This window comes from Athene noctua, chromosome 2 (assembly GCF_965140245.1).
Source record: "Athene noctua chromosome 2, bAthNoc1.hap1.1, whole genome shotgun sequence".
Classification (NCBI taxonomy): domain Eukaryota; kingdom Metazoa; phylum Chordata; class Aves; order Strigiformes; family Strigidae; genus Athene; species Athene noctua.
In genome coordinates, this window is record NC_134038.1 from 93,007,335 (window position 1) to 93,034,570 (window position 27,236).

The 27,236-nt window shown below is 35.6% G+C and overlaps 1 protein-coding gene across 1 annotated transcript in view; it reads left to right on the plus strand.

The window, feature by feature from the left end:
* Positions 1-27,236, plus strand: part of EXOC2 (exocyst complex component 2) — a 131,254-nt gene that overhangs the window by 16,518 nt on the left and 87,500 nt on the right. The window contains exons 3-6 of the mRNA XM_074899593.1: positions 2,341-2,517; positions 3,941-4,067; positions 13,740-13,853; positions 18,752-18,876. Of these exons, the coding sequence (XP_074755694.1) occupies positions 2,341-2,517; positions 3,941-4,067; positions 13,740-13,853; positions 18,752-18,876 (543 nt within the window). The remainder of the gene's footprint in view (positions 1-2,340; positions 2,518-3,940; positions 4,068-13,739; positions 13,854-18,751; positions 18,877-27,236) is intronic.

Here is a 27,236-nt window from a genome sequence, read left to right on the forward strand (position 1 = left end):
ATGCTCTCAAGGTTTAGTTTGTCTTTTAAGACATTTGCAGCTGTATTTTGTAGGTATTGTAAAATTGTCGATCTACAAGCTTAACAAAAACTGGAAAATCTCAATAAGAGAATTACTTGTGCCTATTTCTTGAAAGGAGCATAAAAGCTAGAACCCGAGTTGATGTTCTCTAAGATCTCTGTACCATGCAACAGATTAAAAAGAATTTTTATTTAAAGGGAAGTTTTCTCCTTTTGGAGAAGAAAATGTATATGTACTGTCAGAAGGTCTCCCCCAGTATACCTTTATTTGTTTTAGAAAGTGTTGTGTGACATTGTGTACTATATTCTGTATGGTATGTAAAATATTAAGAGACTGACTTTCTTTTGCATTTTTAAGATATAAAGACTGTTTCCCTCTGTTTCAGAAGTGTCTTGTTCTCTTGAGAGCTTTTAGGAACCTCCATGACTAGAAAATAATTGATACAAGGATTGTTAAAAGAGTTGTTCAGAATTTTACCTACTAAATTGCTATACCTCAGATCTTGATTTTAAAGTATTATTTAATTTAAGCATGAATTCACACCTTTTAAGTTCTGTGGTTATGAATGGTTCAGACAGATTCTTTCAGTTAGTCTTAGTTCCTACCTCAGTCTTTTTTTTCCTTCAGAGAGTTTGCTAGCATAAATCCAAAAGAGATGTATTAATATAATCTAAAGTTAAAAACCATGCATCATAAATGTATGGAATTTTTTCTTCCACTCTGAGAAATAAAAACTGGTCTGGTTAAAATGTTGCAAATAAATAACAACGAAAATATTTTTTTATTTTAAGGCTTTTTTTGTGTGTGTATTCTATCCCCCCCCCCTTTAAGAATCTTTTAACAAACACATCTACTGTCCTTGCTCAAGTAAAATTACTTTCAGTGGTAATAAGATTCAGTGTCTTTCTGTTTTTTATTTTTTGGTTTTCATTTTCAGATTAGTTTTTGGCAGGGAGTAAGGCATTTTTACGTCTGACATGAAAACTGCCAAATTTATCTATTGTGTAATGTCAGAGACTTGAATTGTGAGAAAAAGTAAGTGTGCAGCTTTGGTACCAAGCCACATATGCTGACCCTTTTCTGTCTGTAAGTATTTTTGAAATTGGTCAGAGCTTTCTAGAAATTAAAAACAAAAGCCAGGCCAAAAGGGGAGGAACTGCTGTGCCTGACTAATTTATAATCCAGTACAGCCAACACACTAGTATGGTCTTGTCCTCTTAGCTATAAAGCAAAATGTTTCTAGGTAAGGATGTTATATAAGAAGAACCTAATGAAGTTGTTCTCTGAATTGATACTATAGAAATTAGGATCTTGTCATTATTCAAGACAACAAAACTCTGATAGGGAATGTGGAAATTGTTATTGTAGATCTAAGAAAACAATGCATCTTTTCCAGCATCCAGAGTCCTGATGTGACCAGAATCAATCAGATTGATTTGTCAGATTGCTCAACCGATCTGACTGATTTGATGTGAAGCCCTAGGAAGCCTTGTACCTTATATTAAGGTGTACCTTGACTCTTAAATGTTAAGAGGTGTTCTTAAACACTAAAGCTTGACAGATTTTAATATGTCATAGTCTTTTCCTACGCGAGTGCTTCATGGATAAAATATATGTTGTATGGTTATTTCATAGTTTGTTATTTATACTTCTGTTACAAGAAAGTTTAGAAGAGGAAATACATGAACGTTACATGACTATTATTTCATGCAACAAGGGCATGATTCAGCACAATCAGTCTTGCATCATGGATTTTGTACAGAAGAGATTGTGACAGAATATTTGTCAATTAATACTTTTTTCACCAGAAAACCCTTCTGTGTTCATAAAAGTACTGCTAAACAAATAAAGTTGCAGAAACATTGTTCATTGTTAATATTTTGCAGGTTTGGGGTTTTTTGCTATAAAAAGTCATACAAAATGAATTTATGAAAGATTTTTTTGCATAAAATTTTGGTGGAAGTTTCACATCAATACAATACTGAACAGTAGTTCTCTTATGTCTTGCAGACAGAAGATCTATTGTACAACACGAAGTAAATTGTTGCAGTAGCTCATAACTGGTGGAAGAGATTAAAATAAGCTTCAAGCAGCACTGTGTGTGTCTCATGAAATATCGCTAGGATAAGAGACCTGAAATCACCTAGGGAACATAAGAAAAATGTATTCGTGATTCTTTCGCTATTGTTGGCTGTAAGGGACTGGAGAAGGGTCATATATTTATGTAAAATATATGAAGCATCATAAATGTATTTACATTACAAAATTTCAAAAGATACTTCTATTCACAGTAGTATTTGTTTTTTTCCTTTTTCCCAGGTTTAACAATCTGTGGGCACAACTGTCTGCTAACTGCTGAATGGATGTCTGCCAGTAAGATTGTGTGTCGAGTTGGACAGGCTAAAAATGACAAGGGAGACATTATTGTTACTACAAAGTCTGGTGGCAAAGGAACTTCAACTGTTTCCTTCAAACTGCTTAAACCTGAAAAAATAGGTATTTTTCTTGTTCAAATTCACATTTGTTTTCTTTGCTAAACAAATATATGACTGAGTGCTTCTAAATAAAATGTACGTTTAAAATAGATCCACCTCAGGACAATCTTCAGTTGTTTACAAAAAGCAGATTATATCAATAAAATGTACAAATATATACATAGATAAGCTCATGGTGTATATGAAATTAATCCTCTTATTGTCCTGATAAAACCCTCAATAACTAATGAAAAGTAGCCCTTTATTTTTCTGTAAGGAGTAGCACTAAACTTCTAAAACTAAAAAAAAAAACAAAAAAACACCATAACGGATCCAGTAATTACCTCTTAAGTGTACTAGATAAATACAAAATACAAATCAGCTCATGAGCTTTACACCTAAATCCTGAGCTGACAGTTAATCCTCTAAAGAAAGTTGAGTCCTCGGTGCAGTTTCTTGCTTGTAATTCAAACCATCCTGCAAGATGGAAAGTCTTAAGTATTTCTCATGAGATGCATAACCATTGAAATGGTGTTACCAAGCAGTCTAGGACCTCTGCTTAATCTAGAATTCAGTCTGAATACCCTCTGGATTGAAAATGTTTCTTTCAGAACAGCTCATTGACAAAGCTGGATAGTTATCTTTTCTAACATAGGGATTCCCACAAGAACTATTTTAAGCTTTTATTCTCAGTGTTGCATTGATAGTTAAATAACGTAATTTCTCCCAAGTTGTACTAAGATCTTAATTATAGAAAGGTGAATCAAATGCAGATGTTACATGGTGAAGCTTTTGGTGATGGGAGAGGAGAATTGATATTTTAAAAAATAGGTAAATGTGGGGATGAGGTAATTTCTGGTCTTGAATATCTGCTGGGTATGTTAAAGAAGGGCATGGCCAAGAGTATAACTGAGGGTCGGGACCTATTGTGCCTCGTCTTTATGTACTGTCTCTACTAACGCTTTGGAAATAGTCAGTCCTGTGTTCCTTGAATCATCTCTCTTGGTATGTGGCCAAAGTTCACTTAGTTTATGATCATTGAGTGGCACAGAAAAGGTGTCTTCCCTAAAATATGCAAATAAGACTTCCAGGTAATTGCTAATTTTGATAGTAGATGACAAGGCTTGGACAGATGCCAAAATACTTGTAGGAATCAAAAATACTAATACTCTCTGGTCAGGAAAATGTTCTTAGTGTACAAGAAACTGTGAACTCTGTAAGAGGCTAGTAATGTTTGATGCCCAGCCATGAATACCTTTTCAGCAGCTATAATGAAATAATTTAGCATAATTGTATCCAGGTTGTTTTGCCGGGTATCTTCCAATATATTACCTAGGCATGCATTTTATATTTACCAGGATTTTTCAAATTAATTCAGTATGTTAGAAGTTGATGGTGCTGGACTGCCCTTGTTGTTTTAAGGATCTGCGCTTTGTTTTCTCTAGGTATCTTGGATCAGTCTGCTGTCTGGGTGGATGAAATGAACTATTATGACATGCGCACTGATAGGAACAAAGGGATTCCCCCCTTGTCCCTACGTCCAGCTAATCCGCTTGGTATTGAGATAGACAAGTGAGTACCAAATGCCTTTAATCCACTTTTTTAGTGGTTTTCTCTATATGTGCATTTGTGAATTCCAGAAAAGTTTAATGGCTTATAGGGCGGGGAAAGATTTTAAAAATGCATACGTATTTTAGCTGTTGGTATGCTATTTGGTACTCAAAAGAATTGTTGGTGCACATAATCCTCATTTTTGAATCATCAATTAGAACTGTAGATAATCTAAAAGCCTGATATATTGAACCCCAGTGATGTTTAGATTTTGAGAATTGGCAAATAACCTAAGGCTTTGGATTTATACATTCTAGTTATGAAATACTTACTGTTGCATTTGAGTTTTATGGGGCTTTTAAGGATGTTTAGATTGCTATCTGTTGCTAAAATTGCACTGTAAAATTTATTATACCACATCAACTAGTTTATTTTATTGAAATATTAATACTATTTTCCAACCCACAGACTTCTCTACTTTTGTTCATAAGTATGGTGGAGTTTATGACTTTTTTTTCTGAAACAGAAACTTTATAGTGAGTGATAAATGGAATTAGAGGTCTTTAAATGGGACACTCTTAGGGCTCCAAACCTGCCCAACTCCTAGAAATAGCATCAGGAATAATATTTCTCTTGATCAAGATACCTGCTCTACCTAAGCCAGAGGCTATTTAAAATATTGCTAGGGGTGTAATCTGCTGAATGCCCTGTTTGTGGGAGGAAGTGCACTAGAGAAAATCTGCTGTGTCTGTTGTTACCTTGTTCTGATGGGGAAACTGCACTTTCCCAAAATCTGTATGGGATTTCTAGTGGATCAGTCATCAACTTCCAGCCTCTGGCTGTGAATTTCTTTCCTAATTTGAATATGTATTTTTCCTTCCTTACAAAGTACTAACCCCTTTTTTTTTTTTTGTAATAAGCTGAAGATTTTGTCTCTTTGTAAGTATTTTTCTCCAGCCTCTGATGTAAATTCTGGCAGGTGGTACTTTCATCTTCTTCAGTTTTCCAGCCCTGTTAAAATGTGGACTTTAGGACTTTGGACAGTATTCCAGCATCTTACTAGAAGACTTACTGTCTCTCCTCTGCTGTCCCTCCCCTTTTCAGAAATTAAAAAACCCATAATAATCCTTTTTATCACAGCTGCACTGGCAGCTAGCAGGGAGTTAGCTGACTTTCTTGAGTTGCTGCTTTTGCTGCTGTCATGGTTGCTCATTATTGTGTAGGGATGGCCTGGATTCCTTTATCCTACCTGTATCTTTTTGCATTTGACCATGTTCCTCTATTTGTTGCTTCCTTGACAAGTCTGTCCTCTCAGTCCAAGTGACAGTTGTCTTAATGTTTTTATCAGTCTTTTATAAAAAATTATTGGTGATGATGCAAATACTGATGAAAGAGTAATGTGGTCTGTAGCAAAACTTCATGTACAGATGTTCTCAGGTTTGCTTCTCCTCAGATTGGGTTAAGTTTTTTTTAGTTCTTTCATCCATGTGATATATTTGATTGGCATTGCATAAACCTAAGTTTTTAACCAATCTTATGGTAGCAAGTCTTCTTTTAAAATGATATATATTAATTTTGTCTGGTTGCTTTTTTCAATTAAGCACTTAATCTCAAAGCCCATATAATACGTTCTCAAACGTTGTAGGAAACAGTTGTGACTGGCTGATGTTAAAACTCATTTTCTCTGCCTTAATTCTGTATTTTTTGAACCCTGCAACAGCTCTTCCAGTATTTTATCTGGGATTTAAGTCAAGATAACTAGTTCTATTCTATAGTCCTATATCCATAAGTTTCTAACAATACTTTTTTCTGCAAATACAATTATGACTTCTACAAATGCAATTATGACACATAACTGTTATGACACAGTTACTTTTAATTTGTTCTTACTTTAACAGAACTTCTAATGTAGTATTAAGACAGTGTCAATGTGACAGATTAAGAATTATCTTCAAGACCTAAACAGTGTTAGTTTAGGATTTAATTTAGTGATCTGTTTGGATGTTTGTTAAATAGGAAACCAACAATATTATATTTTAAATGTTTCATCTGAATGCATTAGAAAATATAATTTTATGTGAAAAAGAAATGTCAGAAATATGTAAATACAGATAGGAAATAAGCTTTTTGTGAGGGGGGGGGGAAGATAAGGAAATCTTTGGGCAAGCATAATATCAAACCTAGTTCATTGTTCATTGATCTCAAAGTTTACCTCCCAAGTTCATGGAAGGCGAGGCATGACTATGGCAAGCACTGGCGTTGAAAATGACCAGTTTGAGAGAAGGAACACTAGTCAATATAACAAGTAATTGTGTAGAGGGATTGAGGGGTAAATTGTGGAGAGGGGACAGAGATAAGGAAAGAGAGGAAAAGCCTGGTCTGCCCTTGTGCTGTGGGTGACAGCACGGTGTTAATAGTTCTGACTTTGGATGGAATATTCTGTGTTTAATTAAAAAGTACCTCCCCAAGGGAAAAACTTTCAGAATTTGCTTCAAAAATTGTAGTGGTGTGATGTTTACTTTTATAAAATAATTTCTAATACCATATAGTTTAACTAAACCCAAACGTTTGCAAATACTTCATGTATGGTGTAGGTGAGTAATGGCAAGCTGTACAAGGTAGTGAAAAAGGGCACTTACAAGTTAAAGTGAGTGGATAAGCAAGATATTAGCATTAATCACTACTAGACATGGGAATAATTTGTCACTAAAAATTATAAAAATTGTTAGAATTTTGGGATGCTTTAAAATAAAAGAAAGACTAATATGGTGAAGAATAGTTGTATATACAAGGAAATGGGACTCTGCAACATAATGAGTCTCTCCTTTATTAATTCTTTTGGCTTCTTTAAACTGTTTTTAAATGTGTGCAAATTCAGTTTAATTTTGAAGCTGAAGTGTCTGATTTGGGATTTACAACCCTTGCAGTATGATGGCTGATAAGGAAGGGAAAGGAGTGCCTCCTGTGGTTATGCAAATAGTGGTAAACAAAAGAAACATTTAAAGAGAGGACCAAGGAGAAAGGGAGGAAAACAGTGAAAAATAGATGTGAGAAAACGGAATTGGAATTAGCTAGATGGGAGCACACTGAAGAGAAGACGGGAAGCGAGTAGACTACAGACTGAAAGAAAGAAGTCCTTCATTCAGAAAGTGGTTGTCATTCATCAGCAAATTATACAGAAAAGACAGTCTGCAGCATGGGAAAGAGTTAGATCACCTATCTGTTGTGATTTTTATTTTATTTTATTTTTTTTTTAATATGGGTTATGCTTAGTTCTAGAAGTTCCTTTTGTGTCGGTCTTTTTTAAAACTTTCTTTGTGGTACTTCGTCCAGTTAATTGTAGCTTTTGAATCCTTCAGGTGGCTACTTTCAAGGTGTTGCAAATGGAATATTAAAATACTAGAAAAAGGGTCTTGTAAGTAATGAACAGAAGTGCTTTAGTACAGTATTTGATTAAACAATTAGACAAGCACTTGAACAAAAAAATATTCTGACTCAGATTTAGGATTGGAGTTTAATTGGGAGTGACTGGGATTTAAGTGAACAAACATTTGAACTAAGTGAAATAGATAATAGTGGGTCTAACACATTGTATTAATTAACATACCACCTGTAGATATATTGTATGAGTAGTGTATATATACTCAAAATATGCACTGGAATTATCTTCATACTCATATTCAAATGTTGCAAGGATGCAAAGTAAGAACTATGGATACACGCTTGTCCTCCTGTTTTTTTTTTTTTACGTAATCAGGATATTTTAAATGTTATATATATGCAGTGTGCAAGCAGTCATCTTTCAGCCTACAAGTTTAACAGGTATTAAGTGTAAGTAATTTCTGGCTGATCAGTTCTTCATATTTTTCCAATAATTAATTGCTGTTCTTGTGCCATACAACTAAGAATCTCAGTTACTAAATAATAAAATAATTTATATTGTAGTGAAACTTGAACTTGCTGGTTATTATGTTTCAGTGGTGATCTTTAAAGCCACAAGTGTATTTGTAGAAGAGCGTTTGCACACGTTTGTTCTCCTGCCTTGCTAACTGTTCATCTTTTAAAATACAGAACTGATCCAATTAGATGAGGGGTTTTTTTACATTGCTATCATTTAGTGCATATTGTGTGTATGCTATGAAATATTTCATTCCCACCAGAAAATATGTATTGAAAATATGTACTCTTTGAGTTCTAGTTTTTTAATTTTCAGAATGGAGTAAAGACCAGTACAGAATTTTAGTTTTCTGTCACCATCTTTATACTGGCTTTAAGTGCAAAGCAGGTCCGTGCCATCTTCCCCTCCAAGGAATATTCCTGGCTATGGTCTTATGCAGATGTAGTCAGACACCCTTACAGAAAGTTAAATAGATTACAGGAAGAAAAAGTAGTATACAGAGTAGTCGCCTAAGTCTGAGAAACATGGAAACTTGGTATGAAAATGGTAACATTAACAACAATGTTGCAGTACTTGGGTTGGTTTTCACAGTTTAGAGCTGTTGAAAGAGCAGGTTGGAAGGTTGTATCCTACTAACATAAGGTTGTTCAGAATTTTGAATGGTTCTGGGAGAGAATACATGATGCCTGTTTCATAAAATAAAGGCACTGCTTGAAATCCATGGGTGGAAAATTCAGATCTCCATCAGATTTGTGAATTAATTGCTTGTTCCAATGTGCCGCTCCTGCATGGTAAGCCCTTGTTTAATTAAAGGTTCCCTGCCGCCTCTACCTACTCTGTCAGACTAAGAAAATCTATTCTTTGCAAAGCAGCAACAGCAGTCAGACGTAGTGCTGGTTAGAAAATTTTTGTATAGTGTTTGTTGTTTTGCATGTAGCAGAGGTCATTATGGTGAATCCATCTCGTACATGAAAGCAAATGCTGACATACTAAGTACATTCCACATACTTCTGTATCCACCCACTCAATACAGATGCTTCCCTCTTCCCACGCCAGCTTCCAAAACAGTTCATCAGGGAGGAGGGAACAGATGATCTTACGCTGCCACCTAATGGTAAACGTCAACTTGCTACTATGAGATAGGGAAAGACTTCCTGGAGGCTTTGATATTTATTTATTTTTAGGTGGCTTGTTCAGAAATGCAGTCAGTTTCATCTTTGAATGTGATGGGCTTGCGGAAACTTTTATCACAGAGATGCACGCAGAAAAATTGTCAAACCTGCGGGAGAGAGATGTGATACATAGTAGTATATAATCCCAGTTTTATGATGTTAAAAAAAATATAGTAACGCTGCTTGTAAGACTGATGCATCAGTTGCAGCTACCAGCCTATAATCTCTTAGTAGATTTATCCCATTCTGCTACTTTTCAAATATGGTTGTCATTTTGTTGTCAAATTTCTGATAAACCCAATGCTACTAGGGATTAATTGCCAGAATGCATCCTTGTCCTTTTGCTCTCAGAGAGACCTTTGTTAACACCTTCTGGTTTGTCATGTTTAGTCTACTGCAGTGTCCCTTATGCTGGTTGTCTTGCATTATTAACACAGTACAGCTGGTACAAAGCCTGCTTCTAGGAGTCTGACTGGTACCAGACAGAGGGGTACAGCAGCTCTATCTGAAGCTTGTTTATGCTGATTGCTATTCAGAATCTGTGTTCGTTTAAAGTTGCTCCTTTTGACCTATAAACTCCTGTGGAATTGAGGTTCAAGTTACCTTTTGGTGGCTGTATCGTGTTTTGGGACCTGCCTTTAATCTGCAGATATTGTCATGTATGCTGAAAAGCATACTATGAGATTCTGAAACTCTGTGAGCAAAATAATCTTTACAGAAAAATTATATTTTGCTAAGCTGTGTTCATAGTCAGGCTCTGTTCGTTAGTATCAATTTAATTTTGCTGCTGTTACTCAGCTGTGACTGCTTGGGGGCTATGACTTACCCATGGAGGTTACAACTAATTTTAAACCTCTCGAGAATATAAATGTTCTGTATATGCACAGGTTCTGTATTAGAATTTGTAAGAGCAAATATATGCAGTGATCTTGGATTAGATTTATTGACTATCAGGCTATACAGAACCTGAAGTTTGGAGTAGCAGAGGGAGGGACTTGTACTGATGGGCACATGTGGCGCAAGTGAATTGATTGTACCCTGTGTGTTTTGAATCCAAAGTAGATGTGCATATTCTTTACGTGGAAGCAAGGACCACTACATCTAATACTGCATGTCCATATTAGATGTACTCAAAATACATTTGAGAGAAGTGAAGGTGTATAGTGGCTTGAAACCAAATTTATTTTTATTATGGTTCTCATTAATATAAACAGTGTGTGAAATCTTAATTACTTTTTTATTTAAAATTGTTGCTGATGATGATATGACTACTTTAAAATGTTAAGAGATCTAGTACCAGATCTGGTTCTGTTTTAAATAAAATAGTCTGCCTAGCAGAAAGTACTACTGTATAAATCCAATATATGTACCTTTGCTGAAATTGTAAAGGTAGCGAAATACGTAGAGTTTGTCAAGGATGGTAAACTTGTCTCTTCTTTGTCTGAGGTTTTCTGGATTCAGTTTGTGGCTCCCAGTTTCTTTTACAGTGATTGTTTTTTAATCAATGATTAAATAGAGTTGCTTCCTGAAATGATTCGTGTATAATGAGCAAATCAACAGGAAAGTGATCAACAATTGCATTGCATGTCAGCATGATCTCAGCTTTTGCTGCTAGTTCATATTCACCCCATAATGTTGAAATGAGTAATCCAGAAATACTTTCTCAAGTCACATATGTGCTTGTTTATAAGTAAACAGTAAGCAAGTTTTCATGAGAACAATTTCCAAGGATTTATTTATTTAATTCACTAATGGACATTAATGAAACAAACTTGTGTGTATGTGGAGTCAGTCCCTTTTTAGATTCATCCGGCCAGACATTTTAGAAATACAGTTGCTTTCAGTTTGAACTTTTTAGTGAGCAGCTTGTTGTGAAGACAGCTGTAGCGAGTCATTCCAAGCTCCCCATATCCGTTAGTGGAAAAACTACTGGTAAAATTTATGATAAAAATAAGGATACTACACCACAGAGTGTAACATATTGTTAACATACCACACACATTCACATTCATGTTTCTACTCTGTTGTGACTATGTCTAAAATATGTCTGCACAGATAAAAGCACCCATAAATGCATTGCTAATTTATGGTTCTGCACAAATACATCTGCTGGAAAAAAAGCTCCTAATAACTTCTCAATGCAGTCAAACATCAAACTGAAAAAAAACCCCTTCATTTATGTCCTGCTGTCTGTGGGCAAAACTCATTTGCAGGCATTTATTACATCCTTATCTAAATTATTGGTCTTTCACCCCCCTCTCTCTCTCCAAGATGGGGCTCTTTCCCTAGGAATTGTATAGCTCATGCATAAGCTTCAACTGTCATGCATATGTCTTACAATCTTGCAATAATAAGTAGCATTTGATAATGTTGTATTTCTTCAGTGTCTTGTGTGATTTTTGTGTTATATCTGTTTCTTTAGGCTTCTGAGAAAATATATCAAAGTTCTGAAAAATATGAACAAAATTCTGCTTCTTATTATGTGCATGCACTGAAGGTCTTAGTGTCTTCTGAGGTAACTGAAATTTTTTTTTAGCATTAAAAACTGTAGTTGACCACAAAGATGCCACCATGCATGGATTTAATAAAAAAAGGCTTTTTTGGACAGCCATGCTATGTATCACATGTGAAGTACTACCCTGCAAATTCATGTGCCTACTGGGCACTTTTGACTACTTTGAAAAATAAGATACCTTAAAATGTCTTTAAAGGAAGGATAAATCGAAACTTTCTTCTTCTTACATCCATCAGCATTTTCTGCTCACTAACTGGCATTCATGAAATTCAAGGTCACTGATAATCCTGAATCTCACTACTTATGTTTATAAATTTTTATATTAACATTATCGGTTTTTCACTGAACACAGAGAAATGTTGGGACCTTCATTTTTAGTTGCTATGTTTGTTTCTCACGCTATTTTCCCTGTCTCTCTGCTTTTCATATCTGTCATCACTTTTCCTTGCATCTCATTTGATTTTTTTCTTGTTTTTTAAAAAGCATTGTTTCATGCCCCTGCTGTAATCAGGTGCTACTGATGAAAGACTTCTGTGCCATGTCGTTACGTATGTAGATCCTTTGTACCTGTTTGTGCTAATAGCCATTTGGATATGAATAGAAACTTATAGCAAACATCTCTTGTTTCTGTATAATTGTACTTTTTACTGCTGTGCCTCCCTTTAGATTTGCTTCACTTAATCTACTGTTTGCTTTTTCTAATAAAAACAGCTTTAGCTATCTTGAAACATGTTTAGATTACAGGAGAAAAAGACCCTAACAAATCATGGCTTTTGTGTTCATTCAAATAGCTTTTCATATGTATTAAATGTAATTCCAATAGCTGACTCTAGATTGCTACTCCCACCCAAGTTTGATCTCACATGCAAAGTACGGTGGGTTTGCATTTGCGTACAGTGTACTTCATATAGCAGAGTTCACCTAGCTTGGAGCATCAGAGAGGGATTTGATTGGCTTTTCAGTTTGACATTGTGATTCAATAATGACATAGTAAATTTTTAGAATAGACTATTTCAGTTGGAAGGGACCTACAATGATAATCAAGTCCAGCTGCTTGACCAATTCTGGGCTGACCAAAAGTAAACTTGTTTGCTACAACTAGTTTCTGAAAATGGGATGCAGTTGGTGGTAAAGAATAGAGTGGTGAGTATACCGGTGATGTACTGGGAGTGCATGGTGGAATGAATATGGCAAAGTGTTAAGTGTGTGTCTGGACTGAGGGATGAAGATGGCCATGTTTTCATCAAAAAGTGCTTTAAAATTTTATTACACTGGCTTAAAATAAAAGGAATAAATTTTCTGTAAGAGTATCTTAGAAGCTACTTGTAGTTTCAAAAATACTGTTCTAGACAATCTGCTTTTGCAAGGAATTAGTGTGCATGCTATCTTTATACATTGTAAGACTGAACAAAACCAAACATGCCATTTCTAACTCAAGATATGCCCATTTTTCTTTTTATGTTTTGTGTACTGTGGACAGATCAGTGTATTCTGTTTTGCAAGAAGATGATTTTAACTCAGAATTTCTTTCAGTGTTTGTATATAATGGATGTATGTTTCATGTATCTTCCTTTATGTTTCCGTGAGACTTCTACGGCACATGGACCAGTAGACAGTGATGGTGTGAGATAGCTTACAAGCTGTTAACCTTGTGATGTCCTGCTGCTTTAAATAGATACTGATTCATGGTTTATAGAGAATATTGTCTCTTATTTTCTTGGCTTGGTATACTTATTTTCTTGTTTAAAATGTAGAGTTGGTTTTGAGTACATTCAGCATTAGTGGTCCTGCATTTGAATATTAGTAGTATCATGGTGAGTCTGTCTAGTTTCATTTTGTGAAGGCAACAGTTCTCTTTCTTTAGAAGTGTTTTGTACAGGCAACATTTCAGTTATTTGTAAGGGTGAAATGAAATTGGTAAAATTAGTTTTACATAGACTTAAATCTTTTCTTTCCCAGTCATGTTACATGTCTGTAATAGCAGATTTAATTTCATGGTGAGATACAAGTTTATATCTTTTTGAAACTTTTTTTTTTTTAATGTGACACTTAATTGTAAGCAGTTCACAAAATTATGTCTCACTGAAGAAATGAATATTCCTTTTCAGAGGCAGATTTCCTCAAAAAGATTTAGAGGCACTGTTTCCTGGTATGAGTGCTGATTTCACTAGTGAAAACTTTTCTGCTGCCTGGTACCTGATTGAGAATCATTCAACAACAAGGTTTGTTGCTATCATAAATAATTGTTTTAAAGCAAGTCTTTTGATGTTATTTCATTATACAATAGATGTGTCATTGGTGGTTATTTACAGTAATAGACCTGCAGTCTCTTCTGCCTGTGCTGTTTCTGCTTGGCTAGAAACTTGAATCAACCAGTTTGTTCAATGTGGTTATGAGGAAAACTTCATTTTTAACCAGACCTAATTTACAGCCTCTTCCCCCGCACCTCCTCCCCTCCCTTCCCCATGTCAGATGGAAGTTGTCTTCAGGCTAAAGCCCTCTGTGAATCAGTAAGTTAGGCAGCATGGCCTTGAGTGGAAACTCCAAGTGTTAAGTCATGACTAGTGGCTCAGGATAAGCGCACTGAACAGATGACGAAGATTAAAACTGCTAGTAGTATCAGTTAGCTTTTAATTAATTCTTGTGGAAAATGCTTTAGTAAAAGAAACTGGTCAAGTGAGTAAGGTCTCTGAGGTAAATCTCTTAAAATCTTGACCATTAATGTCTTCATTCTTAACTCTAGTTCATAATATGTACTTACGTGAATGCATTGCGTAAATATATTTTTGCACGTTTAACTGAGTTCTGAAACTTTTATCTGCTGGTGTTTGGATGATACTGGAAGACATTTTTAGATAGTGATGAGCATTTTTTCTTGTTTGCAGCTGAGTATTCTGATTAGTATTTTGAAGGGAAATGCCATTTTGCAAACTTATATGTTTTGGTTATCTAATGGTAGAAGCAGGTGTGAGTTGTTTTTTAGGAACTCAAGAAGTCTACTTGGGAAATACTTAAATTTTTTCTCAAAGTGATGGTAAATTAGAGAGCCAAAGCAACAGCAAGAGAACATTATTACCTAATACACATGTAGTGACAGTATCTTTTGAAATCAAGTAGCTAAAAGAGGAGTGATTCAAAATTAATTCTATCTATCACAATCTGATTTCATCAGGGATCATCAGGTTTTTAAAAAAGCTGAGGAGATAATAAGGTGAGAAGGAACAAACAGCTTTTGATGTAGCTGTTTTTAAGAAATTTTCTTTACATTTGGCCCTTGGACTATTACCATTGTGTTGCTCATTTATGCAGGCATCAGTGACACTGCCAAGAGGGTTGTAGAACAGATCAGTAGTGGTTGCAAAGTCCTGGGGACAAAACTGAAGAATGTGGGAGTTCAGGTATTCTCTCTGATTTACAGGTAAAGGAAAGCTTCAGGTAGTAGTGGATACATCCTGTAGGTTCACAGATGGCTGTACCACCTGTTTCAAAGATGACATTTTTTACTACTGTAGTCATGGATTCATTACTAAAGAACAAGGACTGCTAGTGAAAAATATAATTAATTTGAAAAAATGGGACCAGAACATCTTTTCCAGCATCTTTGCACTTTGTTAACAAGGACTTTAAATCAGGAAAATCAGGGGATGGTGATGACAACTTGCTGTTAAATGAAGGAACAGAGGGCTATATGTATGGTTCAGTGATAGCATTGAGAATGCTGTTGGGAATTACACCACCAATTGGAAGGGTCTAATCTGGAGTGCCTTTACACACTCACATGCAGCCTGGGAAATAAGAGGAGCCAGAGCTCCACATGTGGAATTAGACAAGCTAATCACTGGAATAAAGTGGGATAGTTCATGTGCCTGGTGTTCTGTGATGGTATTGAAGAGACTTTCTGAGAAAGATACCCAGAAGAGAGGAATTTGACCTTTGTATGAAGGAACAGCTTGAATAAATATATGGTCCTTTTTATGGAGCAGGTAGCAGCATGGTTGGAAACTTGTCCAAGAGGCTGTAAAGTGTGACATCACAGTGGGATGAGGAAGTGAGCAAAATCTTCCTTAAGCAACTTGAGGAAATCTCCAGAGAGCAAACCCTGGTTCCTATACAAGACTTTAACCTGCCTGATATTTACAGGAAGGACAGCAATCCAGGAGGCTGTGGGGAGCTCTGGGAATGCCTTCTAATGTAGCTGCTAGGTGGACAATCAGGAGAGCTGCTTTCCTAAATCTGATTCTTGCAGGCAAGGCAGGGGATGTGGTAACCAGTGGCAGCCTTGGCTCTAGCAGTTGTGAAATACTTGAGTGCAAGGCTCTAAGGGATGTGAAGAAGGCAAGAGCAGAGTACACACCTGGGGTTGGGCAACAGTAGTACAGAAGACAGTCTGGTGTTTGCAACATGCCATAAATACCAGTTGACTGTCTAGTACAAATCATTTTCTGGGGTCTTTCAGCAAGATTGTGTAATGTAAGATACAGGATCATTATTCTGCCATGTTATTAAAGCTGCAGTTGAAGTGCTCTGCCCAGTTTTGGCCACTGCTTTAAGAAAGATATGACGGCTGACCCACAAAAACGGAAGTATATAAATATCTGTGGGTATACAGCTTGAATGAATTAGGTGCTTGGAAAAGAAATGAAGTTAATATAGAAAACATGTTCTGAAATATACAGTGGGCAGTTCGAGAATAATCAATTGCTCTTGATTTACCAAGAATAGAACAAGCTGTCTCAGTTTGCGATAAGGGTTACTGAGGTTAGACACAGATTAAAAAATATGAGAATGCTTAAACCCTGGGACAGTGTAACTTGGAAAGCTGCAGAATCACCATCAGTGGAGAGTGCTGAGATTTGATTTGACAGCTGTCCGTCACAGATGGCTTAGGCACATTTAAGGATGCTGTGGATCCAGAAAATTAATGAAATGACCTATTAGAACTGATTATATGACTATTGGAATTACCATGGAATGTGAACAATAGCATAATGTAATGTTTATATCTCTATTACGACAAGGTGTCAGTAAAAACACTGATTTTTTCTGGTCATCAGTACTATGAATAAATAATCATATCAGCTGGTAGGCCCCTTTTTAACTTGTGCTATGGCAATGGCTCAGTACCTGAGATTCCATTCATACGTAGGTTTGGAGCTTCCTATTAAGAAAAAGCATTTTAAACGTTTTGTCTAGTAGCAGCTTATTGTACCATCTTTTTTGGAAAAAAAGGCTTCCATTGATTTGTGTCTTTGTGTGTCAACAGGTTCAATGGATTAAAAAGTATTAATTTTTAGTTTTAAATGAAAGTGGTTTTTTGCATATTAATTCAGTTTATATTGGTTTATAAAGTCTAGATCTTAGTGTTGAAGGTACAAAAGCTGTGTAAAACTCAACAGGAAGAATGGCTCAAAGGGTAGGGTGAATCCTGTCGTGTTTTGAATCAAATTATAAATAGCTTTTTTAATAAAGATGAAGGAAAACTTGTTTGGTTTTGTGGGTTTTTTTCCTTCCCACTTCAAAATGTGTAGTCTTAGAAATCTCTGGAATTGTATAATTATCTGCCCGATATCATTTGTGCTGTTTTTCCGCAGACACACAGCAATGGCTTAATTCTTAATCCTCTACATAACCTCAGGTATGGGGAATGCTAAATGTGTGGTGCACTGATGTTTTGGTTAGCTTATGTCTGTTTTTTCCTTGAAGGACATTATTTTTAAGCAATCAAAATAACTTTTTTTTTTAAATTTGTTTTTTTACTCCTGGCAATATCCTGACAAATATAAATAAACTGTTTAGACATACTATTAGATCATCAGATAACATAAAACAGTGCTTAAAAAAGAACTGTACGGATTGCTGTTAGTTTGAAAATGCTGCTGGTAAGTACTTCTTGTATGCCCAAGTAGATCAAGCCAGCTATCGAGTAATGTGATTTCTGTCCAGCAGATGGAAACAGGAAATAAGTAAAATGTTGTGACATTGTCAGTATGAGAAGGAAAATGCCTGTAAGTGCACCGGTGTGTTTTGTCTCCCAGCAGGTGGTGAGAGCCTTCTCACTGCCTAGGCTAAAGTTTGGTTTGTTCTCTTCGTATATCTTTTTCTACCACTGTTTAAAAGGGCAAAGACTATTGGTGAAATTGCCTTATGTCTTAATTTCCTGACTTCTTTGTTTCCCTCTCCTCACTGAGGGTACAGTGTGGGGTTTTTGTTTGATTCTTTTGTATTAGGGAGATGGGTCTGGCCTGTAGGTAGGAGAAAAGACTTTAAGGATGAAAGTCATGTTATATTTGTATTTCTGAGCTGTTTGTGATAGTGCCTTTAGAATGAGTCCAGTGGCTTAACTGCTGAGATGGTATCATCATCATCAACAGAAAAATGATATGCAGGTAATGAAGAATCAGTCATGACATAAGACTTCTAAAATAACTGCATCTGCTTACAGAAAATAAAAATGTGAAATCAAGTGTAAACTGGCAATAATCTAGAAATATTAGGAAACTAAGATAAAAAGAAACCTACTATACAAACAAAAATGATGAGTTGGCAATTAATATGCCCCTATGAAGTGTCTTTCAAAAACAGTTCTGTAGACTACATATAAAAGACATACTTTCATAAAGCAGAAATCTGTTCAGCTTTTTTTTTGCACTAATATTCTGTTAAATTCTCAACTGTATGTCCAAACCAACATAAAAATATTGAAGGAATTCAGAAACTGAAAGTGTGAAAGGGTTGTGAACTAAGCTCCAGAGTTAAACAAATATCATTATTACAGACTTCTAATATCCCAGTAGTTAATCTAGTGTACTAAGTGTAGTGAATTGTACTATCAACTATTTAATGTAGTACAAACAGTTAATGAAGACTAATATTTCATGTTTAGAGGAAGTGTCTTGACTAATTTGTATTATAAAGAAGTCTGTTCCACCATAAGTGGTAGGAGCCCTCTTTGGACTAAGAGTAAATTGTCATCGTTGAGAAGCACACTGTTAGCAATTACTCAGTCCTCAATAGTTGTTCCAAAGTAGCTGGCTTTATTTTCCAAGTTTCTTCTGTTTATTCATTAACTGACCTTTAATCATTGTTTGAATGTCATGGGGGCTTTCTTGTTTGTTTTCAGTTTTGATCAGCTCAAAACGGCTGTTGTGAATTTGAAGAAACAAGCCAATAAGAAAAACGAGGGGAGTTTAGCTTATGTGAAAGGAGGTCTCAGCACATTTTTTGAAGCACAAGATGCTCTGTCAGGTAAAGATGCTTCACACTTATTAAATACATTAAAAAAGAAAAGACAGTATCTGCATGTATGGTTTAACTCAATATTAAAAAGATTGGTTTTCTTCACAGTCTCTTCTAAAAGTGCATAATGAGCACAAAATCTGTATTGTGTTGGTCAGAAGTTGGGACTGGCTAGCTGATTGTTGTAATATATTTGCAAAAGATGGCACCAAATATATCTTAAAGGAATTGGAGGCGTTTGATGAAACTGCTTAGACCACAAATCCAGAAAAGAGAGGAAATGTTAAACTGAAGATAATGTTAAGATGAGTTACAAACCGTAGCGACAGAAAAACTTGTTTTTATAATGCCTTATCCCATAATTAGACTGTAATATTTATATGAATATTAAGTACACTCTGACCTGGGAAATCAGTTGGCCTTTATGTTCTGCTTGCCACAGGGAAAGTGCAACACGCTAGTGGGATTAGTTCAGCTGACAGGTGACATTTTTATGTATATCTTTATTTTATAAATACATACACACACACACTTAAAGCATTAAAATGTTACTCAGGTAAAATCTCATTGTGGACTGCCACAATCCTATGTAGTTAGGGACTGTGCTGGATAAGAAAGTGGCAGTGCTGGGCCATCCCCCATAGGTTTGACATTTACAACTATACTGTTCTTCATAGTTACTGTATATTGCAGGATTATCACTCCTGATCATTCATCCTGTGTTATGGGTACTATGATGTAAGAAAACTTGTATCTACTCATAGCCTCAGCTAAGCTAACAATTTTGCTGGCTTTATGAACACTGCTTTGGGGAAGTACCAATCTTCTTTTGACCCTCTTGCAGGCCACTCACTGTCTGATAGCCACTTCCAACTGTCAGGGAAAAGGGAAGGTAGTGCTGTCTTAGCTGGTGGTCCACCTGTATTACTGCCCCAGGCAGATTAACCTGTGACCTGACCTTCAGATGACAGCATTTTCAGAATTGGTTGATAGCTTTTGGCTACCTGCCTAATTTCAAAATTTTTAAGAGAACTTTTTTCACAGGTGCAAACATATGTGCTTTGGTAAGGAAGACCTCTTCTTGAGATGTCTGAAGTTTTTTTCTGTGAAGAATCTTAACTCCTAAAAATCTTTATTACTCCACACAGAACTGACCTATTACTGCTCAGTTTTGGAAAACCTTGGCCTTAATGTAGATAGGTTCAATAACAGAAGGGAAGTATTAACAGATTCAGTGGAAATACGAAAGAATGTGGTGGTTGTCATAGGAAAAGACAATAAGAAGAATCAGTATTTGACATTCTTTAACATTTTTAAGCTGAATTTTTATTAAATGCTATGAACTCTAATAAGCTGTTTCTCTGTAAATCTTAAATATTTTGAAAATGTTGAAATCCTAATTTTTCTTAAGTAGTTCAAAATCCTAAATAATCCTGAACAAATACTGAAATGTGACTTTTTCATGGCCAAATCGGCTTTGTGTATAGAGTATAATCCTATAGAAGATTCAGAGTTCTGTTTCCAAAGTTACTGCTGTGGATATATTGGTTATCTCTTAAGATTATTTTTTGGACCAGGAAAGACTTAATAGGATTTATAGAAAGCTAATGCAAACCATAAATGTTGTGAAGTTTTAGAAGGACTGACAGCAACTGAGTAATTTTTCTCCTGTCTCATCTATGGAAGTGTAGGCTCCTTGCCTTTGGAGAGTGATTTCCTGATAAACAAAGAGGTTGGAGAGCTAGTCAGAAAGTAAAAATTATTAATAAATAATGATAGGGAAAGCAAACTAATTTATTTCACAAACTATTCTCTTCTCAATTTAAAAAAAAAATATAATAGCTGTAATACTTTTTTGCATCTCATCTGTACCAGTGTGTTATTTTACCTGAAATTAGAGTTTATCAGTGCAGTCCTTTAGATAAATTTTATGAACTCAGAATTTGGGAATGTCTCATGTTGTTCTTGGTGTACTCTTCATCTGTAACCAAAATGGCTTGGTTTTATCTTCCTCACAGTGATTCCCCCTTAAGTGATCAAAATGAAGCAGAGTTGTACCTTGTAGTGTTATAAAGTGAACTAAAGTAGCACTAAGAATGAATGGCCTCGATGCTGTTGTAGAAGAAAATGAGACTTGAAGTCTTAATCTCTTACAAATTCAAAGCTCTAGCACTGGATTTATTGATACAATATTTAGTTTTTAAGTTCTGAAACCGTTCTTAATGAGGATGCAGTGCAGGTCACAGCTGCCTTCCGTAGCATTTTAATATACATTTCTCTGTTGAAATTTCCCATTAAATGCACATGCAGAATTGTTTTTGATTCTTTTCAGTCAAAAAAACCTTATTGCATATGAATTTCAGGTTTGTAATGCAGAACTGGTTATTTGCCCTTTCTTCCTCCATATGTAGAATATTTTTGAGGAGGTGTAGCTGGAAAAAATGCCTAACTTTTGAAAGACCTGAACCTGCAATAGGTACAATAAACAGCTAAGCTGGATGCGGAGAGGCTTCCGGTAGTAGTAAGAAAGAGGGTATCTTGCCATCATCCAGCCTGCGGGCCAGATGTCAAAGCTCTTCTCCAGAACATTTGATCACTACAGTTTTCTCTGAGGAAAGATTACAAGAATTAAGTGTAAGCATTATTAGCACTGTTCTAGAGAAACAACTGAGATGCATAATTTAAAAAAAACAGCCAAACAAAACCAGAAAAGAACAAAACCAAACAAAAAAACCCCAAACACACATCCCGTTAATTCTTAGGCATGCAATTATGAAATTCAAGAAGTTCGACAGAAGAACATTACATTAGAAATCCTATTATACTCTGGCTATACAGTGTTTGTACAAGGTGATATAATGGCACTTTTCTGTCCTTACACATGTAAGGGTGAATTTTTGTGTCTTATTTTCTGCTTTAGAAAGGTGCAACTAGAATTTGTATGCATTTAAACAAAGCCACATGAAGAATAGTTTATATTTGAAAGCTGAAAGATTGTTTCAGCATGAATTCTTAGGGACATAGCCTTGGTTCTGCAAACTTTCATTATTTGATGCTGAGTATACAAATGTCACTGATGAAAAATGACTCAAGGGAAGATCATTATTGAATACATCTAATCTGTCTTCCACTACAACTTAAATTTCCTGAGCTGCTTCATTTTGGTTTGGATTTTTGTTTCTACTCCCCTTGTGAAGATTTCTGAAATCAAATGCATTTTCTGAAGATACATTTTTGTAACTTAGGCTCTCAGTTTTCCCCATCAGATATCCTAGAACACATTTCCCAACCCCAATGGTTATGCTTTATAAACTGCAGGTCCGTTCCGTAGTTGGTAGTGTAGAGCAGAGTTAAGTTCTCTTGGGTCTCCCTAAATTGATATAGGATGTTACTTTTTGTAGGAGGCTTGCTTTCAGAGGTACAACACTTGCTTTACCAGGTACTTCATACTCATCTATTTGCACATCTGTTTATACCTGCTTTTTAAATTCATATATATTTAACAGTGTTCGTTTCAAATACATTAACTTGATCTGGAAAACCCTGAATTCCTGATTATAGTGCAGCTTTTTTCATTAGCTGGCACCAGTAAGGTAAGTCTGATCTTAAGTGTGCTATCAGACTATCCTACATTTAAATGAGTATTAATATTTTCACAGGTAAGCAATGAAATCCGAGAAAAGCTATCCTGAGATGTGCATTGTATTTTGTGATTTAGAAACTGTTTACTAAGAAAATAAGAGATCAAATAAGCCAGAACCCTTGATTGTTTGGTTTAATTTCTTGGAAAACAGAATTGTCTTATCAGATCCGCATGTCTCTCTGCCTGTTAGCTTGGCTGACAGGTTGACAGTGACTTTGCTGCAGAGATGTTCAGCAGGAAGTTTGTTTCATCAGCTGAAGGGAGCTGGAAACTGAGCTGAGGGGAACTGGGCTCACCTCAACTTGACCCACTTGTCAACAACAGGGAGTTCAGCTGATGTATTTCCCATAATTCTAATTACAAACTAGAAAGGAGCATTTCTGAAAGGGCTGCTGTTTATATGCTTGTAGACAAGTCATGTTTTAATGTCATGAGCAAGTCATGTCCTGCACAGAATTCTTTGGAAAGTTAGTACATTTATTTACTTTGAATATACTTTTTCAGAAGTGCTCTTTACAAAGACCCTTAGGCTGCAGAGTTTCTTTTTATTTATGTGAAAGGAAAAAAAATAGAAAAATTACCAATTCAGTTGCTCAGTCATGCAAAAATATGCAAGCATGACATCTGTATTGGCAAGTAAAGAAGATGCTGTGTTGTCCTTGAAACATGCATATGTTGAACAAAATTGAGATTTAGATTTGACACTCTAGTTGGCCATGGCAACAGTTCTTGTGCAGTACAACTGCAAACACATTTTACATGACTTTCAGTAAAAAATCTATACAAAAGAAGCAGTGCTGGCTATTACAGCGGTATTCCTTGTTTTCCCTTTCCACTCCTGTTCAGATATGTGGCCTGTGGGAATGCCAGTATGATGGGGAACTTGGACTGTAGATGGCCTTTTGTCTAATACCTTACTTAATACATAAGCTAGGATAATGTTTACCCGGCTGAAATAATCCTATATCTGGTCAATGCCTGGCTTTTGGGGTGGCTGTTTTTTTTTTTTTTTTTCCTTCCTATAGAATATTTTTACACTTCATCCCCTAGGGCCCATTCTAGGATCAGCATGTCAGTGATCCAGGATCTGATTCAGTATAAGTGGATTCTGTTGCCATTATGTCTGTTAATTTTCTCTGAAACTAAAACAAAAGAAACCACTGGATCTATATTTAACTCTGAGACAGACAGGGAATTTGAGAAAATTGAGAAAAAAACTGATGCTTGTCTGTCATATGTGTCCCTTTGTTTCTGGTTTTTGAGGAGTTATGTCATGTTTGAATTTAAAGAGTATATACAGCCAATTTTTCATTAGTGATTCTGTTTGCAGGCTAGACTGATTTATTTTGAAGTGGTTTTACATAGCTAGCTCTTATCTCATTTCACTCTTTGGTCTTTTTGTCTATTTGTCCAATGAAATGCTAGCCTGTGACTCTCTTTGCTAGGTAGTACAGCATCAGACTTATACCGGGTTTTGCTGTTGTCACATTCCTGTTTTGTAACATATCTGATTCACATTTTTGCTTTACTCTGGTCTCATACATTTTCCCAAATAGTATGAATTTTTATTAAATATATAGATTTGGGTAGATCAAATTCAAACATATGATTACTACCTAAATGTTATGCAGCTGACTTGAAATGGCTAGAATACTCTGAGTGCTCTGTGTGGTGTGTCTGTTAATGTTATCTTCCTCATCCTGCTTCAAGTGATAGAATATAGTGTTTGCAGGGTAAAACAGCCTGCTATTATAGTTAGTAATTTTGAATATGGTAATTCATAGAGGCTAAGAAAGAACAGGACCATGGAAAACAAGCTGACAAGGATAAATTGAGATGCTGCATGTGTGGGACGTATCTAACAGCATATCAGTCACTTCAGAGTAACAGTTTACATGCATGTATGTGCCCCGCAGTAGATGCAAGTTAGATTATTTCTGTTTAAGAATTGAGATCATGCCTCCAAGTAGTCATGAAGCAATAGCTGATGTGTTCTAAGCTCACTGTCTAGCTTTCTAAAGTGGATGCTTGTGTCTGAAGGCTTGAGTTACCTTTCTGCTACACTCACAAACAAAAGCTGAATGAGGAGCAATTGCACCATCATTGCTATGTATTTTGTCCTTACATTTATGGGCCTTCTCATGTATGCACAATGAAAAAAATAGGCCTGCTGATTTAAATTTGCTTGTTGAAAACTTGTGTTCTGATCTTGCAGTGCTAGATAATAAGGGGGACATTGCAATGAGCAATGTATGCTGAGAGATGACCTGACAAAGGAGTGCCAGTGAAGTACCTAAGTGGTGGTAGGTAGTTGAGTCTCAGGTGGATGCTACTTCTTCATGCAATGCCTACAATGAAGTTCTGTAGCAGACCAATTATTATCTTAATGCAACTCTAAAAAAGCAAAAGTTATGTGATTGTGACTGATAAAACACTCGAACTTTCATTTCATGCAGATTTTAGCAGTGTTGTCTCAGGGGGTGTTTTTTGTCTCAAGCAAGAGATGGTCTGATCTGAAAAAGTGTGAAACAGCAGTTGTCCAGTCTATAGTGAAAAACCTGTGCCCAAGCCTGTACCTAGTTTTATGCTGACTGCTCATATAGCTTTTAAATTAGTAATTGTTTGAGATAGGTAAGCTAATTACTAGCAGAATTTCTCCAAATGTATGCAGTCATGGCACCTTTTAGCTACTGTGTGGCTGTCATGTTTTATGAATTTGTGTTTTTCAAGTAGGTTAATATTTTTATTTACACTTGAAAAATAGTACAGCATCAAAAAGAAAGAAGATTAATTTTACAATTGCAGTTTTCAAATAGCAGACACTGCAGTTGATTGTAAGTGTGCAAAAAATTACCTGTGATTAAATTTGAGCCAGACTTGACCTGCAAGCTATGAAATAAGCTTAACTTCATGTTACATCATTCCATTTTGTTTTCCATACCACTTATAAAGTACATGCAACATTTAAAAGCTGCTTTTATTTCTACTATTAGCTTTCATTGTTGGTAAAAAAAGACTAGTATTTCCCATACTCTAAAATTCTGAAGTAACCTGGCAAAGGCCTGGGTCCAGTCCCAGAGTTTTGAGCAGATCCATAAGCAGAATATTAATCTATTTTTTCCTGTGTATTTCTGAGATACTTGCCTAGAAGTATCACACTTGCTATGTGTTGTTAGACTACAATTTTTGGTCTCTTATTTCCATAAAACTTCCTCTCCTTGCACTGTGCTTTGATTTATTTATTTATTTTTTTGGTAACATTTTAAGTCTGTTCATTTTCTTTGATTTTTGCCATTGTGTTGGTTAAACAAGCTTGAAACAGTAAATGCTAGAGAAACAAAACACAAAAAGGCAATTAAAGGAAATACAAAATATTGAAGTAAATGTAGTAATTTTTGCTTGGATTAGCAATGTTTACCAAAATAAAGCCAAGTTTGTCATGCAATTTATAAAAAATATCGAGAAGTATTGAGCGGAAAAGAAACCAAACCAAACTTAGCAGTATTGACTAATGGCCATAGTAAACAAACTTCAGGATTTTTAAGTTTTCATACTGTAATGTATTACTAGCTCTGTTCATAACATGCTGTCATTATTGTTTTGCTCATTATATACAGCTACGCACTCCTATTGAATCTATTCAGAAGAGGGTTTTTTACCCTACATAGGAGTGCTCTCCTCCACAATAGCCGCCTTATGTTATGTTCAAATTACAAAAAATCATTAATCTTTCAATAAAGGAAACCAAATGCATTTTTATTCATGCATTGACGTGAATCCTGGCAGCATGTTAACATGTGTTCTTCATCCCTCCATTAATGTGTTTTGGTGCCAAGTTCTTTATAGTTACCACATTAGATCTTCAGTCTTCTTTTTTGTATGTTTCCCCCTCTTATTTTCTGCATCTGACTAAAAGGGTTTGATTTATTTCAGGTACTTTTTTTTTAACCATATTTCAAAATTTTCAGATATACCAAATGCATTTCTAGCTATGTAGATGGTAGAAAATGGTAGAAAACTTGCGTCTATGTTGCTTTGAGATGAGTTAGGCTGAGGAAGTTTTGAGAATACCACTTTTGATGCCTATCCCAAAATGTGTTTTAAACATGTCTGAGTAAATCAAGAATGAAATTTGCAAGTCAAAAATTGCATGATCCTGGCAACTGTGGTGAAATTTGGTAAATTTATGGCCAAATAGAAAACTTTTGCCAAATAGAAAAGCATATTCTTCCTTAGATTAAGTAAAATTGTTTGCAATACAAACAGCAATGATTTAATTGCAGATTATTTTACTAAAAGGCCAGTACTGTGGTTTATTGGCCAGACTGAATTTTGCATGTGTTTTGAGCAAAAATAGCCAGCTCTGAAGTACTTAGTCACTGTTTAGAGACTGTAAGCTCTAAACTTAATCTCTTCACTGTTAATAGCTAGTATCTCACTGCAGTTCTGAAGTTTGCAAGCCTTTAAATATTCTGATTTAGCTGAGAAAAATGAACACTTACTGGCAAAGATGATACCAAATACAGTTAACTTTCTGGCATTAGTTGAAGCATCTTGGACCTATCTTCTCCTCATCTTTATTGTATGCTGAGTTGAGGGTATGAAGTTGCATATGGAAGTTAATTGCTGGCTAATGTCAGAGGTGTAGGTGGGCTGGCTTTCCACCTGCCCTTGGCCATGTGCTCCTTCCTCTTCCCTTTATATTGCAGTGGTGCAGCTGCGGCAA